General features: G+C 41.0%; 1 protein-coding gene across 1 annotated transcript; it reads right to left on the bottom strand.

Annotated features, from left to right (window-relative positions):
* Positions 1-1200: 1200 nt before the first annotated feature.
* Positions 1201-18334, bottom strand: TAF1A (TATA-box binding protein associated factor, RNA polymerase I subunit A). The gene is made up of 10 exons (XM_056852330.1): positions 18185-18334; positions 16837-17006; positions 15570-15683; positions 14350-14548; positions 11398-11528; positions 10034-10192; positions 7394-7460; positions 5759-5882; positions 4579-4739; positions 1201-1545 (listed from the first exon to the last, which is right to left on the bottom strand). The coding sequence occupies exons 1-10, from the start codon at positions 18330-18332 to the stop codon at positions 1424-1426; spliced, it is 1395 nt and encodes a 464-aa protein (XP_056708308.1). The 5' UTR covers positions 18333-18334; the 3' UTR covers positions 1201-1423.
* Positions 18335-18593: the final 259 nt, after the last annotated feature.

The following is an 18593-nucleotide window of genomic DNA, read 5'->3' as shown; positions in this document are numbered from 1 at the left end:
TATGTGCTAAGTCCCCCTCCCAACCAACGTAGACTCTCATGCCTCATCCAGGAATTAGCACTTGGGGAGAGGTCCCCTGCCCTATGAACAATGCTTCAGGAGAAAGTCTTGTTCCACAAACCAGCCCCACTTATGTTACTTGGATTCACCCAGGCAGGCACCAAAAGCTTTTTCAGCCTGATATTTAAAACATTTGTATTTCCCCTCTTCAGAGATCTGCTTGAGGCAGTTACACTACCACACATGACCAATGGGTTGTGTTCAGTTTAGTGAGTCCCAATGGATCTGCTTTATAACTAGATGTTTCTTTGTGTATGTCAGCTGTGGCTTAGTGGTAGAGCATCTGCTTGGCATGCAGAAGCCCCTGGGTTCAACCCCCAACATTTCCAGTTAAAGGGATTAGGCAAGTAGGTGAAAGACCTCTAAATGAGACCCTGGAGAGCCGCTGCTGGGACAATAATGACTTTGGGGGACTAAGGGTCTGATTCATTATAAGGCAGCTTCATGAGTTCATGGGCATCAAACAGCCTTCTTCAGCATTTCAGTGACCAATAATGGCATTATGTATATTATACTAAATCATACCATAAGCCTACTGCATGTTCCCCTCCCCCCACCCCGGTGGCATGCTACATGGACTGCTTAGAACAGAAAATACTCTCCTTCTAAACATACACAGTTTAGTTAAGTGGAGTTTCACAAAATATATATTTTGGCTAGCACAAGCAGTGACGTGTAGAAGTACAAATTTTATCATGAAAGTATTTGCTGAAGTCTGATATTTTGTCAATGTTTACTTCTTGGCTCTTCAAGGCTTTTCAACGCTACATGCTGCAGAATATATAACTTTTAATATAAAATATGCCAGCAACAGAAGCCACTCATTGCAGACAAGGGAGAAAAACCACTCTTTGTGAGGGGAGATGCAGGATTTTGACTATCAGTGGCTGAGGCACAGAATAAATATTCAGTAAAGCACTACCTCAGGGGTGGGGAACCTCAGGCCCGGGGGCCGTATGCGGCCCCCGAGGACATTTTTTGTGGCCCTCGGGAGCTCCCAGGTAAATGCATTGACTTTAGTTTGAATATCAACTGTAATTCAGCTCTGTTCAGAAATGTATTCAAAAACACAATGGAGGCTTTTGCAATATAAATGATAAAACCTGCTTCCTATTTTTAAAAAGCTTCAAAGTCCTAAGTTTTATTTTAGCAATAACTCAAAGTGGAATGGTGCATTTTTTCAGATTTATTAAAAATAAGAATTGGGCACACAAATGGTTGACATTAACACATAAGATTTTTTTTACAATGAAATACTTCTTTGCACTGGGAATCTATACACAAGTGGAAAATCATACAATCTGGAAAAATAATCTACATCCTTTTAGAAAAAGCACAGGACACTCTTTGACCTCTGAAGCAATCAAGTATCAGACAATCTCAAATGGACCCGGCCATTTTCTTTCACAAAGTTCTTCAGCGTTCTGAACTTCTTCTTCTTGGCTTTACTTCCTTGATGTGTGATGTACTTAAAGTATTTGCAATCTAGACCCAGAAAAGTGAAATGTTATTGGGATTTAAATGAAAAGGTCAAAAATAGAAACAAGCAGGGCTCCCCCAAGCACAATCAATCTGTTCTATTACATTTGACCCATACACATTATTGCTATACGGGGGGAACCATCTGGCTTCCATTCTGTTCTTCAGCCTTGTTTCATTGATTTAGTGTAGCCACTTGGGATTCCCCAAATACATTTGGTTAAACAAGACAGGCTGGTAATCCCTATTCGAGAAAGCTATGGTACTATACCCACTCCAAGCGAGCATCAGTGAGGCTACATTTATTCTACAAATTGAACAAGTTACATTCAATACTTCCCCTCAATGAGCCTTGGAAACTGCAGTGCTAGCTAACAAAAAATTCTCAGCAATGTCATAAAGTAGCTATTCTAAGGGTTTCTTAACCTGGTTTATGTCTGTAAAACAGTCACGTTCTTAGATCCCAAATCACTAAGATATGTTAAGATATGAATATACCTGGCAGCTACCATTAGCTGTGATTCAGAGAACTGTGCAATTAGTTGCTGATATTATAAAGGGACGTCTGACTCTTAAAAAGGTGATCACCAATCTTGAATAGCAAACAGCTTTTGAAACTTATCAGTCTTAAACCAATTCTTGGTAATGGCATGGGGGGTTCTGCTATTCAAAGGGAGAAAAAGTAAGACTTCCCACTTGGCATGCCTCAGAGTCAAGCACTCCACAAGCGCATTGCAAGGGCTGCAGATAGTGCTCTATGTTTAAGCAAGATTAAGTGGAATTCCCTCTCAAGTTTGATCATTTTAGAATGGGGTGGAACTATTGCTCCCTTCGTAACATAGAGAAAATAATCTAACAAGGACACCCTACTTCTGGAATTTAATTTGTCTAATGGCACCATGCCAGAAACCTGGCAGGGTTTGTTGGCAGTTTTATGGAAATCAAAGAATGATCCAGAACAGTCTCACAACTACTTTTGGAAGTATAGCCTGTGGAAACACTGAAACTGGCACGGAACAAATACCACCATTGACTGCTGAAGGTGTCATACGGATTCCCTCCGACTCAAGTGCTGCCATTTTGTTAATTAAAATATAAATAAGATATGTGAGGCAACTAACAAGTTCATGAAGAACCGAAATACAACAATCCCGACAGAGCAAAACACATAAATACAGCAGCAATCCATATCAAGACAGTCACCATATCCCAAAGGCCCTTCAATTAAACAGCCCCCTTTGTTGGGTGTTTAAATGCTTAACAAGGAAAAAGCAAAAGGAGCCTCCCTTGAGAGGGAGTTCTACAGTTGTGGCGTCACTGTGGAAAATGCCCTTTGAGCAATCAACATGAATTTCGTCTTCTTCTCCCCTTCTGCCCACTGAAGAGGATGCAAACAACATTTGTGAGCCATATTAAGGAATTCCTTAATCTCCCAATAGTTCATATACACGCAGAACCCTTTGGTTGCTCAGTACCAAAACTCCATATGCCTCAATTGAGCTCAGAGCAGCATATACAGCTATTGCCTATTTTATCCTCACAACAGGGGGTTGGACTAGATGACCCTGGTGGTCCCTTTCAACTCTATGATTCTATGAACAACCCTGAAGGAAATTCAGGTAGAGATTTTAACCTACGTCTCCCTGGTCAAAATCCAGCACTCTGGCCATGACGCTACACAAACATTCTACAGGGAAACAAGAGGGAAATCCCACTTTAACCAGTGTTTCAAGTGTATTAGTACTGGACTTTCCTCTCAGGATATATATCCTTCACATCCCTCCTCCTCCTGTTCTCGGAAGCCTTTCTTAACTCCACACTCCCTGTTCTCAACTGAAACAAAGCCCAAGTGCAGGAAACTGCATTTCCACACATTCACCCCTTATTATCTTGGCACTCCTTTCCTTTCACTGTCTGCACAACTGCCCATCTTACTTGTTTATATCACTCAATATGACAGCAACTGTGGTGCAGTGGTTAGAGAACCTGACTAGGATCTGGTAGAACACAGCTTTACCAGGTTGATACTCGCATACACATTCTGTATGGGAGACCAATACAGCCCAGTATAAGAACAACTTGCAGGCACTCTAACTAGAGGGCTGTATTTAACACCCTACATGCAAGCCTAGGCTGGTATTTGGTTGTCTGCATATGTTGAGATATTTGTAAATACTTGTGTATGCATTATATGGATTTAATTTGACCAATGATGAAGGCCTGCTGGCCAAAACGCATGTGGTATAGGTCTGTCAACTTCATAAAATGCCATTGTGCCATGTTTTATCATTTTTAATGTTTTAATCCTTATATTTTATTTTGAGGTGCTATATTTCTTTATTATTAATTTATCTTTTCCACCCAACCTTGGGTACCCAGCTTTTGGTTTTTTAAGGTTGGGTTCTTCCCCCCTTTTCCTGTTTTTAGGATCTGGTAGACCCAGATTCAAATCCCCCACTCCCCATGGTTACCTTAGGTCCTTCACACATTTTCAGCCTAACTTACCCTCACAGCATTGTCATGAGGATAAAATGGAGTAGGGGAGAATGTTGTAAGCCACTTGTAAAGCATTTTGTATTTCCATATCAAAGTATGTGAACTTAGGCAACTCATGAGAGGGAGGGCAAGAAGTATCAGTGCTTGGCTCTTGTGGCCCTTTCTTACATGCCCAGGGAAATGCCAATCACCACTTTTGGGGTCAGGAAGCAATTTTCCTCCAGGCCAGATTGGCCAGGGATCTTGGAGGGGGGGGGTTTCCCCATCGTCTGGGCATGGAGCAAGTGGGGATGTATGGGGGGAGGTAGTTGTGAATTTCCTGCATTGTGCAGGGGGTTGGACTAGATGACCCTGGAGATTCCATGTGACAACTTTACATTCTCCCCAAAACAGAATCAATCCTCCTTCATACTGAACACTCAAAATAAAGCTTGGTTCGTTGGGGGGGGGGGGAAGAGGAGAAATGGACAAGAAATGTGGTTTTGCTAGAATCTTTCCAATTCTTCTTCTATGGACAAAAGAGGAAAATTATTTTAAAAATACCTTTTCCTAGCAGTATTCCAGCCACCAGAACTTTTTCACATGCAAGACTTTCATTTTCCTGCCAGTTTCTTTTTGCCAAATAATGGCTGAAATGGAAGGCTGGCCACCAGTCCTTTCGGGTACCCCATTCCTTTTTGAGCCAGTCAAATTGCTTGCCAGAGCTGGAGGGGGAGAGGGAAGTCAAGCATCAAGTAGATTATCTTTTCAACATCTGAGATTAATTTGTATTTTAAAAAACAAGTTATCAAAACACTGCAGGAAGCCAACATTTAACAGCATCAAAATCTGGCTGCTTGCAGCTTCATTCAGTATTTACAGTAAACTGTGCTATATTGTACTGTGCTATGTAGTTTTAATTAAAACCCTGAAAACTTTTGAAACATGTACTAAACCTGAGTGGCATTTTAAATTTACCAACAGCACTGAAAAACCAATACTAAGACAAGAGTTTACAGGAAAAAAATACTACTCAATATTTACAAGACACTGGATTTTGGACATCTATGTGTAAAACAGGAAACTATTTTGCTAGTATCAGAAGAGTTGCACTGATGTTATCATAACAAGTCACCTGGTTGTCAATGGTGACTAGAAACATCCCCTAGATGTCATCACAGAGCCCACAATTCATCTGCAAAGCCCTACAGTTTTCTGATAAATAGGAATCAGTTGGGGGGGGGAGTTTTGTCTCTGAACATTTAAAACCTGTGAAAGGGAATGAGCAGTAAAAGACTCCCATCTAACTGCAGCCATGATTTTTCTGTATATTCCTCAGTTTTTTCTTCTCTTTGGGGCTTCCTTTATATTTTTGGTCCCAGAACAACTAAGTTTTTAAAAATGGGATTAGAAATTTCATTTACAAAAAATGCTGTTTCTTTTTAATTGTGCTACTGAATTTGTTGCAATAACTTATTTGTGAACATATTTGCAAGGCTGAATTATGCCAACAATAAGTGAGCTAACTGCTACGGGGGGGGGGGGGGAGAACTACTCAAAGAGTCAGTCTTTAGCATTACTCCCATCAAAAGTGATGGAATGCTTCTCTACTACAGGTACAAAGGATTAGAAACTTTCCCAGTCATGTTGGTACATGTGTAGGGAATGAAAAACACAGAGGATCAAACAGTCAGTACAGCAGCACAGTACAGCAACAGACACAGATGAGTTTTTTGTCACTCACTTCTGCAATATCTCTACAATCTGTTTTGCCAAATAGCTCCAAGCCTTTACGTTGTCCTTCCATCCAGCAAAATCCAAGGCTGCAAAAATAACTTCCAGCCGCAGTCTGTGGTTTTTACTTTTTTCTGCAATCAGAACAGATAATTTTGAAGCATCCTATGTCAATAACCAACAAATTCTACCTTGCTTCAGTGGGTGAAAACAGCTAACCAGTTTACATACATCTGTATCCGACACTATCAAATTCTCATAACCATTTGGCAAAACAATACAGACACCTCAGATAAGAAACCCTGTTAATTCTATAATTCTGTAGAGTATCAGATTCATACAGCATTTTGTACTAGACTCTTGTGCTGGAAGCGTGCATATATGCTTCAGCAGCTTGCAACACATAAGACAACTTGTTCATTTCTCCAAACTCCCCTTCTGTGGGATCAGCAAAGCTACATATATACCTACTTACTCACAATGGCTCTTATAGCCAGACAAGTTCCAGCTCTACAGTTTATAATATGCCAGAGACATATTTTAAGGAGCTCGGTTTTCCTTCATGTGAAGTTGGCCATTAAGATCACTGACAAAATTTAAAGTAGCAGGTGTGGGCCAATGAATAGCAGCCCTCAAGATGCATTTTGCGGCATACCAGAGTCCTGTCAGAATCTAAAGCTTTCACAATTTCCAGTCCTGAAAAGCCTGATAGCATCAGGATGAAAATATTTTGAAAAATTCAGTAACCAAAAAACTTTGCCACGCATTTTGAAATGTAGTGTTTTAAGGCATTGAATTTATGATTTTGAACAATTGTTTTATCCTGCTTTTCAGCCAAAAATTGTACCAAATTGTATCAAAAGGTACCAAAAATGAACATGAACACACCTCAGGAAGGTGACTCTCAGTGTAACTAGACCCAGGCTCAACAAAGGGGTGCTTCACCGCATCCTCTCCTTCCTTCCTGATGGCCTTGTGGGTGGCTAGAAACACTTGTTACTGTGACAGGTGTCACGTTCCTCATGTGTAAAAGAGTACCTGTAGTTGTTAAGGTGAGGTACTGCCAGTGTATAATTTGGTACTCAACTTGGCTGTTCTGTTACTGTACTGAACAGCAATTCAGAAGGGACTAATATCCATCCCAAAATACAAAGCACCAATGAAATCCCTGAGTAATGGGATTCACTAGTTTTAATACTAAACCTCACTGGAATCACAACAGACACCAAGGCTTGAGTGTTGTTTATTCTCATCTGCAGGCTCTTTGCTCCCCTTTATCAGCCTCAATTAGTTTTAAAGACAGTTTCTTCAAAATCCAAAAGTCGTAAGCGAAATCCAACTTCAACTCTGTTGTTTCTAAATAACAACTGCAGTTCTTGAAGCTTTTAGTTTCCTTCTTGGTTAATAGGTACCTTAGATTTCACTCTTAGATCTTTGGTGCACATACAGAGAGGCCATTCTTCACAACTAAGACATTAAGCACTGCACCAAAACTATAGCAATTAATGCACATGCTTTTATTTACATCACACAGATGTACAGCTTTGTCTATGCAATTATGCCTAAGGTCCTGACCTCCTCTACCCCATTACAAGAAGAAAAGCCCAGTAGTCAGTCTGTTCTTAGTTCTGGAAAAACGGCTTACTTGATTTTTTAAGCATGACATAAAGTTCCAACATCAATTCATGAGAAGGAACAAGCTCATGTAAGACCTATGGAGAAAAAGACAAGATGTTTTCAGCGCAAACTTAAGCACAGAAATTTATATCTTCTCATTGAAGTTGGTTGCACTGTAAAGTACTTCACAGTGTGGGATTGTCACCCTAGTATGCTCCAAGAGGAATTTATACACATTATGTACCTTTACAGACTTCATTTCCGAATGTATCTCCACACACCAACTCCTCTAGAACACTACCAAAAAAAGGATTAAAAATATGTTGCAGACACCAATCTGTACTATGGACCAGTAGAAAATCCTCACTGTGTGCGTGCTGACAATGAAAAAGAACATACTGGGAATTATTAGGGAAGGGTGAGAAAAAACTGCTGGTAACATAATGCCTTCCAAATAAATAAAGGATATGTCCTTATTTAGAATACATTTTCTAAGTATTCTATGGCTCTTTTTACCCAGTCTCAAATAGGACTTTCTAGCCTTGCAAAAGCAATAGGTGAAGACAACTAAAACGAACAAGTGGTAACAACACCTTCCCCATGAGGAAATGCTAATGCTTTGGGAACATTTTAGTTTAGAAAAATAAGATTACAGAATGGAAAGAAACAACAGATTTATAAAATTATGAATGGTGCATAAAGACATTGGGTTAGACCTCTCTAACTCAGAAAATTGTGGAACGCTGGAAGAAGTAAAAAGGAGGGCAACTAAAATGATTAAGGGGTTGGAGAGTCTGGGGCTTTTCCATATAGAAAAAAAGGGAAGCTTTGACAGGAGTTTAGAGTGTCATGCATGGGATAGAGAGCGCTTTTTCTCCCTCTCCCATAATATTAGAACTCAAGGGTACCCAATGAAGTTCTTGGGCAGCTGATGTAGGACAGACAAAAGGAAATACTTATTTACTCAACAAGGAATTAAACTGTGGAATTCACTGCTGGGGGATTAGACACATTCATGGAGGAGAAGTCAGTCAATGGTTACTAGCCACAGGGAATAAAGGGAACCTCTATGTTCAGAGGCAGCAAATCTCTGAATACTAGTGCTAGCCTTGGCTTCTGTGCTCAGTTGGTTGGCCCTCCAGGGTAAATGGTTGGCCTCTGTGTGAAACAGTATGCTGGACTAGATTGACCACTGGTCTGATCCAGCCAGCTCCACCTATGTTCTTATACGCTCCCTCTTTATGAGTCCCTTGGAGCATTTTGTTGCTATTGTATACTCTTGACCGAAGAATGGTACACTCCTTCTATCTGGGATGGTCATCCTCTTTCTCCAAGCGAGCAGCTTTGGGAGGGATGCAGTGAGGGAGGTAGGGGACACACACCTAGCCAGCCAGATCAACCAAATCAACCCTGGCGATCAATAGAGTGACAGATGTCGTAGCCAGGTAGCCCTCACATGCCAATAAAGGCATGTGTACACGTGCATGTCAGCATTTTGTTCACAAGGGTCCTCTGACCAACAGAGACAATATTCAGGACAGCAGGCTGTTGAGAAGCAAGGCAGGGAAAAATCTGTTCTGCCAATTCCTTCTATGAACTTTGTCTCTGGATCCAACCCATTCTTCTCCCACTCATAATGCTGGAACTTATGTTACCCAACAAAATACAGCAGTAAGTATTAATGTGCCACGTAGTTAGCTTGTGGCATTCACTGCCACAGTGCTAGACAAAGTCGTGGAGGATGTCTATGAACAGTTACTACAGCTTAACTTTCAGAAGCCATATGCCTCTGAACACTAGGTGCAGGGGTCATAACGCAGGAGAGCTGATGTTTACATGCCTTGCTTGTAGGCTGCCCAAGGCCATCTGGCTCCAGTACTGGAAATGGAATGCTACACTAGATGTGTCCAAGTTCCCCAGTCTCGACTCTCTTGCACCTCAGCCACACAGCAGGTATGGGGACTGTCTTGTTTAAAATTACAAGAAAGACAAATTGAGCTAGGAACTCCCAACAGCCAAAAAGAGGGAAATAACTCCCCCCCCCCAACTGTTTCAAGTTGGGAAAAGGCATGGAGATGGCAACATCCCCTCCCCCCTCCACATTGTCACTCCCAGCTCAATCAGGCTCTCCTTTACTTTTAAAGAGACAGCCCCACAGCCATGGCAAGAGAGAGCAGTCTGGGGAAACCACACTTGACTCTTTCTTTAAAAAAAAATGTAACATCTTGTTTGATTCTGGAGTTTGATCTAGCAAGTCTCCTATGTTCTTAAATTAGGCCCCGATAAAATAAACATGAAACAAAGTCTTACTAATTTCAACATCATGTTAAGCTCATTCTTAACCTTTCTGAAACCAACGTGACTTGGATGTAGACAATTAGGAGCTCCTAGTTATTTACTAACTAACGTACTAAAAATTTAGTAAAAATTTAGTACGTTACCCAACTCTTCCTCCAAGGGCCTCAGCACAACAGACATCATTCTTCCCATCTTCACTTTATCCTCACAACAATCCTGCGAAGTAGGTTATGCTGAGAAACTGGCTCAAGGTTCATTGAAGAGTGGGGAATCTGAACCTGGGTCTCCCAAATCCTAGTCCAGCGCTCTAATCACTACATTATACTGGCTTTCAGAATAGTAACCATTCTACAGGACCCAGATTCCATACCTGAAGTGCGGAGATCTGTTTTTTCTTCGATTCACCCCTTCTCTTTAGAAACTGATAGAAGTAGACATGAGCATTAGGGTTGGAAGGAAATTTGGAGTTGTAAGCATACTTGCTTAGTACTTCTCTGGCTTCTTCATACTTCTCATAGTATTCCAGGAGCTGTTGGGACACAAATTGCACCAGCATTATTTAGTTATCATTGCATTGGTTCAGTGGTGGACTACGACTAAAAATATTGGCTGCCAGAAGACAAAGGGGGCCCACCCACAACTATAAGGCTATCGTTTAATTTTTATAAGAAATAAAGTTTTCAAAAAATACATGAGTGTAAAAAAGGTACAATTAAAATTTTAGTTGCATACAGTAATAGTATTGGAACTTCTGTTATATTTTCAAGCTACTAAAAGGTCATTAACAGTTTAAACATATTATCTTATTGCCATCCGGCAAGCTGACACTCTGGCCAGTCCGCCACTGCATTGGTTTTTACCATCAGTGGTATTACCAAAATAAAAAATAATGCAATATATATAAAATGCTTCAAATGACAGTTACTGTCTAGTACACTTTTACTTGCAAAAAGCTCGAGGTGCGTACAAGGTTCTCCATTCCCCATTTTATCCTCATAACAACTCTTTGAGGTAGATGAGACTGGCTTTGTGGCTGATTGGCTATCCCACTTGACTACAGGACTACATCCTGGGGAACCAGCGTGGTGTAGTGGTTAAAAGCAGTGTTTACTCTTTTCTGGAGAACCAGGTTTGTTTCTCTGCTCCTTCACATTAAGCCTGCTGGGCAACCTTGGGCTAGTCACAGTTCTCAAAGAACTCTCTCAGCTCCACCTACCTCACAAGGTGCCTGTTGTGATGCGGGAAGGTGATTGTAAGCCACTTTCAGACTCCTTATGGTAGAGGAAAGCAGGGTATAAATACCAACTCTTCTTCATCTGTAGAATGCCATCACTTTCACTGGGGTCTGGAGAAGGTAAGAAACTTGGGGAGAGACTCCTGCCATTTCTGATCTTCCCCAAACCACAGCACAAGTAAAAGCTCAGGGAAGCAGATGCGAGTTGGGGAGGGGGACATCTTTTTCACCTGAGAGCTAGAACACTTGTTCCCAGCAAGTGGGCTTGTGAATACCTGTGACCTTCCTATATCAAAGCCATCTTAACTAGTGGCCACCATGATAGAACACAGCACTGCATTCTCAGATTGCCCAATCCTTTGCTTAGATACTTCTGGATCACTTTTTTTTTGCTGACTGCTATGAAAGTGTCAAGTATTTCACAGAGCTACAAAATCTTAAACTGCTAAGCAATATTTAGACCAAGGATCAAATGCTAAGCTAGTAAAATGTGCACTTACATCCACATAACCCAAAACAAAAGGATCCCAAACTCCAGGACTTTTAATTATCTCCTTAAGGTTGACTGCAGCCTGCCGGTAGAAGCTGTGCATTTCTTGCTGAACAGAGGACTCTGCATAGCTGTCTTCCTCTGGGAAGGGGAGGTAATAAAAGATAACACAAGAAGGTGGTTATGTACAGTTCCCAAAAACTAAGCACGACAATCTCAGCTTTAAGGCAACCTTCACTAGACTTGCCAACAGGTCTGGGGGGAAACATCCTGTCTTCTTAATAGAGGCTTAATGTGGCAAAATGGGTAGCTGAAGCTTTCTCCGGTATGGAGATAAATAGCTGCGCATTAAGACTTAATGGTGGAGCCTCCATAGGACATTTTCCTCCAGGCCTGTTGGCAACCATATCTTTTACCTCTCATCCAACAAGTTTACAAAGACAGAAATAGCAAGAAGGGAGGTCTCCACTGGGCTCAATTCTGGGTGTGGTATTTTTCGGTGTTTTTATAAATGATCTGGATGAGGAGATGGAGGGGCTACTCATTAAATCTGCCAATGTCACCAAATCCCCCCCCCCCAAAGATAAAATTAAATGAGATCTGAATGCACTGGGAAAGTGGGCAGATGTGAACAAGACGCAATTCAACAAGGACAAGTGCTGAGTTCTACATCGGGGTAACAAAAATAAGAAGAGCAATGCTACAACTTTGCACACTGTTGGACATCAGTTATGTCTACAGTTTGTACCACTTGCACGCATCTGTTTAGTGCTTGCTTCTGATTTTTAAAGTGTTGTGAACTTTCAACTTAACTGTAAAATTTTACCAATTGCCTGTCTTCTGTTCAGTTAAAGGTCTTTCTTAATAGACAAACATGCATATATGATCAATGACTGATACCTATACAATGACTGATTCCTGTGTTTTTTTAAAAAGTACTGATCTGGATTATTCCATTTAAAAAAATTAAAAAATAAGCATGAATACTGGATGGGGGATACACTTCTGGGTAATACTGTGTGTGAACAAGGTCTAAGGGTACAAGTGGACTGTAAGCTGAGTACGAGCAGTCAGTGTGATGCAGCAGCAAAAAAGGCTAATGCGGTCATGAGGTATGTCAACAGGGGCATAAAATCCAAATGCAAGATGTCATAGTCCCACTGTATACCACATTCATCAGACCACACCTGGACTACTGTGTGCAGCTCTCATTTCAAAAAGATTGTGGACAGAATGGAGTGGGTGCAAATGAGAACAACAAGGATGACCAAGCCCTACAAGGAACAGCTGAGGGACTTGGGAAAGTTTAGTCTGGAAAAGAGGGTTGGGGGGGGGGACATGACAGCTCTCTTTTAAGTATTTGAAAGGCTGTCACTTAGAAGAGGGTGGAAGAGGATGTTCCTGTTGGCAGCAGAGGATGGTACTCACAATAATGGATATAACTTACAAGTGGAAAGGTACTGGCTGGACATTAGGAAGAATTTTTTACAGTTAGAATAGTTTAGCGGTGGAATCAGTTGTCTAGGGGGATGATGAGCTCCCCCTTTCTGGCAGTCTTCAAGCAATGGCTGGACGAACACTTGTCAGGGATGCTCTAGGCTGATCCTGCATTGAGCAGAAGGTTGGTCTAGATGCCCTTTATGGACCCTTCCAACTCTATAGTTTTAATCCAACCATGTGCTACCTCCAAGAGAACAACATTTCTGTTTGCAGAAGAGGGAGCAGTAATTTCCATCAATTTCCTCCCCACCAAAACTGTCAGTGTTATGAGCAACTGCTGTACACTGTCTCTTGCATTCTAATAAAGAGGACCATCTCCTCAGAGGTGGTCATTCCATTCAGTAGTTGCTCTGACCCACCTAAGTAAGGGAGGACATTCAGCAAAAGCTGGTAGACAGAGAGCAGTAGCTACAGGATGGAGATAATGCAGGACAGGCTGCTTCAGGGCCCAATATTTACTTCACAACAACAAATACAAATTTTATTTTAGTTCATAGAGATCACTTTCCTAAATCAAAATATGGGGCAAGTGCAATAATTTCAAAAGTGTGCAGATTTAAAATATGTTTGAGTTTATTTTTAAAAAGTAATGTACATTAGTTCAGAAGCTATAAATTATCATCATAATAAAGTCAAAACAGATGATTCTTTGTCTAGTGAGGGAAAACTATTTTACCATCTTTTTTGAAAATCAGGCTCCAAACTTCTCTTTACCTGAGTCAGACGTCCCTCTGCGTCAAACATTACATTAGAAAAAATTGTGTGACAAGTTGAAGTTGCTAATTTATTTTAATTTAAGACATTAGCTGGTGATAAATGTCAATTTTTACAGTGGAATGTCCAAATCTTTTCTTTCTTTTTTTGCCTTCAAGTGGCAGCCAACGTATTGTGACCCCAAAAGAGTTTTCAAGGCAAGAGACAGTCAGAGGTGGTTTGCTATTGCCTCCCACTGTGTAGCAACCGTGGACTTCCTTGGTGGGCTCTCATCCAAGTACTGGCCAGGGCTGACCCTGCTTAGCTTTCAAGATCTGACGAGATCTGGTTAGCCTGGGCTATCTAGGTCAGGGCACTGAAATCATACAGTGTTAAAAAACATTCTGATCAGGATAATATTTTTTTGCAACTGAAGCACCATCTTTGACTTAGGAAATAAACTACAGCATGGGCTGTTTTGACTAAAAGTTCCACCAATGTGAAACTTGTAGTCAAAGTAGCCCATGCGGTCAAAGATACTGCTTCAATCAAACCATTTTTACCTTGCCCTTCTTCCAAAAGCATAAAGTGACATATATGGTTTTCCCCTCCCCTATTTTTGTTCCCACACAACAAACCTGTGAGGTAAGTCAGGCTGAAAGTAACTTGGTCCAAGGTCAGGACTTAATAGGGATTTGAGCCCGAATCAAAATCATACCCATTGGCAAGCGCTAACAAATCACTGAGTTTAGTACAAGGATGTACTCACCGAGTTGCAACATGTCCGCCTTCTTTTTTAGCCACTGAAAGTAGTCAAGCAGCCCCTTGTAGCCTTGAACGAGTTTCAGATCTTTTTCCTGAAGAACCGTTTGTTCTCCATAGCGCCAGCTTTCTGCCAGGACCAGATTCTGATAAGCCTCATCTACGTGCCCATTACACAAGAGGTAGAAGGCATGCTCTAAAGAGATCTGTAATAATTTCAACCTCATTTAAATTCTGCACCAATGGTAGCATGGTCTTCGAATACAATGCCGCAACCAATCAAACTCACACAGGAGCTCTCTGTGCCCATCTAAGTAGACTTCCCCCATTAATTTAAGTACCAAAAGGCACTAAACTGACCTAATGCACAACAGTAGTGAATCTACAAAGCTATCAACCACACACCCGGACCTGGATGGCCTAGGCTAGCCTCATCTCATCAAATTTGGGAAGCTAAGCATGGTCAGCTCTGATTAGTGTTTGGATGTCAGACCACCAACGAATTGCAAGGTCACTATGCAGAGGAAGGCAATGACAAACCATCCTTTTTCATCTCCTGTCTCGAAAACCCTACACGGTTGCCATAAGTTGGCTGTGACTTGACAGCACTTTACACATGCAACAACAACACTGAAATAAATGGGGGGGGGGGAGGCAACATATGTTGGATCTGTCCCTGCACAGAGTCCCAGGTCAGACCACATAGGAGTATTTTCTAGAAACAGAGAGGGGTTATTTGGCCAAAATCAAGGTGAAGATCTGCATACAACTATATCCCCTCAACATTCCAGTCAACAACTGAACCAGGATGTATTGATTTATGCAATGATGGGGCCAAAGCAACGTGCTTTAATCCTCTATTCTGCATAATCATACGTGATTTTCAGCAAACCACTTTGTAACTATGGTTTAGTATAACATTTCTGCAGAAAGGATTTCCATCCATGGAAGAATGACTCTCCCACTTGCCCACTTCGTTGCAGCCCAAAATGTCCCCCAAAATGTTACTCCAGTGGGATGTTTATCCCCCCAGAAATAGCTTGGGGGGTGAAGGTCTGCTGTGGGGCAGGGAAGGCAAAAACTGCTTCCATCTTGTGCATGCAGAAATTTTAGGCAGGATCCACCCCTCTACTTCCAGTCCTCCCTTGGGTGGCACTTCCAATATTAGCATACCAGTTTTTGAAGGGTATTATTTCCATCCTAAGCAAGCTTTAAATCAGTGCTCACCTTTAAATATCTCGTTACTCCTAAATTTTTCATCTGATCTGCAAAATGGTTGGACTCCTCTATGTTGCTTCTTGGATGATGATACAAGATTTCAGTTCCTATTCTCCAGATCACCTATCATGGGGGTGGGGGATAATTGAAACAAATAAAAGCCACACAATGTAAAACAAAAACAAACTAGCACATGCCCATAAAAGTTATCATAGAATCATAGAGTTGGAAGGGACCACCAGGGTCATCTAGTCCAACCACCTGCACAATGCAGGAAATTAACAACTACCTCCCCCACATCCCCAGTGACCCCAACCCTCCCCCGCCATGCAGGATCCCACAATCAAAGCACTCCCGACAGATGGCCATCTAGCCTCTGCTTAAAGATCTCCAAAGACGGGGACTCCACCACCCTCCGAGGCAGCACATTCCACCATCGAACAGCCCTCACCGTCAGAAAGTTCTTCCTAATATTTAGGTGGAATCGCTTTTCTATTAGTTTAAATCCATTACTCCGTGTCCTAGTCTCTGGAGCAACCGAGAACAAGCTAGTTCCCTCATCAACATGACATCCCTTCAAATATTTAAACATGGCTATCATGTCTCCTCTTCTCCAAACTAAACAAACCCAACTCTTTAAGTCTCTCCTCATAAGGCATGGATTCCAGACCTCTGATCATTCTGGTCACCCTCCTCTGGATATGCTCCAACTTGTCAACATCCTTCTTAAATTGTGGAGCCCAAAACTGGACACAGTATTCCAAGTGAGGTCTGACCAATGCAGAATACAGTGGTAGTATTACTTCCCTTGATCTAGACACAATACTCCTATTGATGCAGCCCAGAATTGCATTGGCCTTCTTAGTAAACATAGTAAACGAAGTAAACATAGATGCAGCTTTAATGTACACTAGCTGTTAAGGTGCAAGGAAGGAAAACATGAAACACCTAACTGAATAATGCAACTCTGAAAGATTCCATCATGGTACAGAAAGATACATTAAGCTGAGTGGACTAAGCAGTTTTATACCTCATTCCTAAAAACATTGGCTTGCATTCTACAATGTCCACATGCAGAGTTCAGCTTGCAAAGTAGGACATTTCCACCCCCCTGCAACGGATCGTCATGAACAGTATCGAAACAAAAGTGGTGAGCCATCCGTGGAAGGAGGAAATAAGTGCAAATTACACAGCCTTGACCAATGAAGTGCCCTTCCTTCATTGTAAAATAAAACACTTTAGTGTTTAGGATGAAATTATTCGCTTGTTTACTTACCTCACGTGCTGCCAGCTGTTTTGTTGTGGTTGTATTCTGCAGTGACTCTAGATAGCTTACCATTAATTCCGCAGCCCTCTGCCACTGACTTTGCAAGAGGGCCTCCTGTATGTAGCTTAAACAGTCTTCTTTAGCCTTTTGAAAATCTGAGGGCATTCGGCTCATAGATGCTACAAAAACATTAAAGTTTTGCCAATAAATGTTAAACAGTTGTGTTTCCAATGCAGTTATGAACTTCAATAGCAGTTCACAGAAAAAGATGTAAAACATACATTCAACAATGGATTTCGCAAGTATGTGGATGTAGAGATTAAGCCTATATTTCATCATGCTTTGAAATATAACTTCTGTGTTGACTCTGTCTAACTGCCTTTTTAACAGTTTGCAAATATACCACAGCACCCATTTCTATTTTTACTATGCACTCTTATATTCAGTCACATAGCACCAATCAAAAACAAAAAAAAATTCTTCAAGATATTATGCCGCTTATTTCTTATAAGCATGCAAACACTCTGCAAAAGTTATCTGTTCTTTAATTACAGGGATTAAAATATGAAAAAATCTTCCTTCGTGAACAACCTCAACAGTGGTAAAAAAATTTAATAATCACAATTCTGGGTTTGCAGTATTAAACAAGGAATCCCATCATGCACTGCAATCACCTCAACATGCCAGAGCAGCTACCTCCACCAATAGTGCAGTCCTAAAGAGAGTTATACCAATCTAATCCCATTCATTTCAATGGATTTAGCCTGAAGTAACTGCATAGGATTGCACTATTAGTCAAATTTTTGAGACTGCTGAAAATTACCATAGGCATGGAACTCATCAAGCATTATAGAATATATAGGTGCTTAGTTAAATTACAGTTATCAATGCATTTTAAATTTGTGCCTAATAACAGACAAGCCATGTAACAGCATAAGTGAAAGAATATATTTATTATTAGTACTTAGGATTCTGGAATGGTTTTCATCTCTTCACAATGCTGGCACTTAAAAAGTAAGTGCTAGTTTTGAAGACTCTGAATAATTATGCTTTTAAATTAATTTAAAGCTACCCTCTAAGAGCAGGCCATGGCAGTGGCTCATCCTGGAGGGATGATGTCAGTGAGGCAATACTGATCTTGATAGACCGGCCTGAATCATGATAAGGAAAGTTTGTGTGTGAATTCACCTAAAAAGGCTGCAACTGCTACTCCCATCTTCCTAAGGTCCCCCTATCCATTTCCCCCCAGCAGCTGTTGCTAGCAGACTTTAATTTTGTCCCTGCCCCAGCAGACAAGAAAAGAATGGACAAAATATCACAGCAGCACCTTGCAATCCATACAGATGATTAAACTTACTTGGGTGTTGAAAACATCTTGGGAGTAAAGGTAAATAAATTCCAGGAAGCTGAACATGCCCTGCTGTTCCCACAGATGCACCTTCAGTTTCTTCTTCTGTAGATGCCTGCCCTTCTTCCCTTCTCAGTTCATCAACAAAACTGTCCATTTCTATGTAAAGAAAAAATATTTATATGTTAAGAACACACAAAATTAGGCTAACGATATACGACGTTTTCCTAAGGAAAAAAATAATGTGCTATACTATACAGAAAAGGAAACACACAGCTAGTTTTTAATAATTTATTTGTATACAAGTAGTGGAAACATAAGGCAATTAAGAACTACATTTGAGTACACCTCCTTTGAGTAAGCTCCACTTAACGCAATGCAAGTTACTTCTAAGTAAACGAGCAAGATTGCACTATAA

This window comes from Euleptes europaea, chromosome 7 (genome assembly GCF_029931775.1).
Source record: "Euleptes europaea isolate rEulEur1 chromosome 7, rEulEur1.hap1, whole genome shotgun sequence".
Taxonomy (NCBI): Eukaryota; Metazoa; Chordata; class Lepidosauria; order Squamata; family Sphaerodactylidae; genus Euleptes; species Euleptes europaea.
The sequence above is the reverse complement of the archived record's forward strand: the minus strand, read 5'-3'. Positions and strand labels throughout refer to the sequence as shown.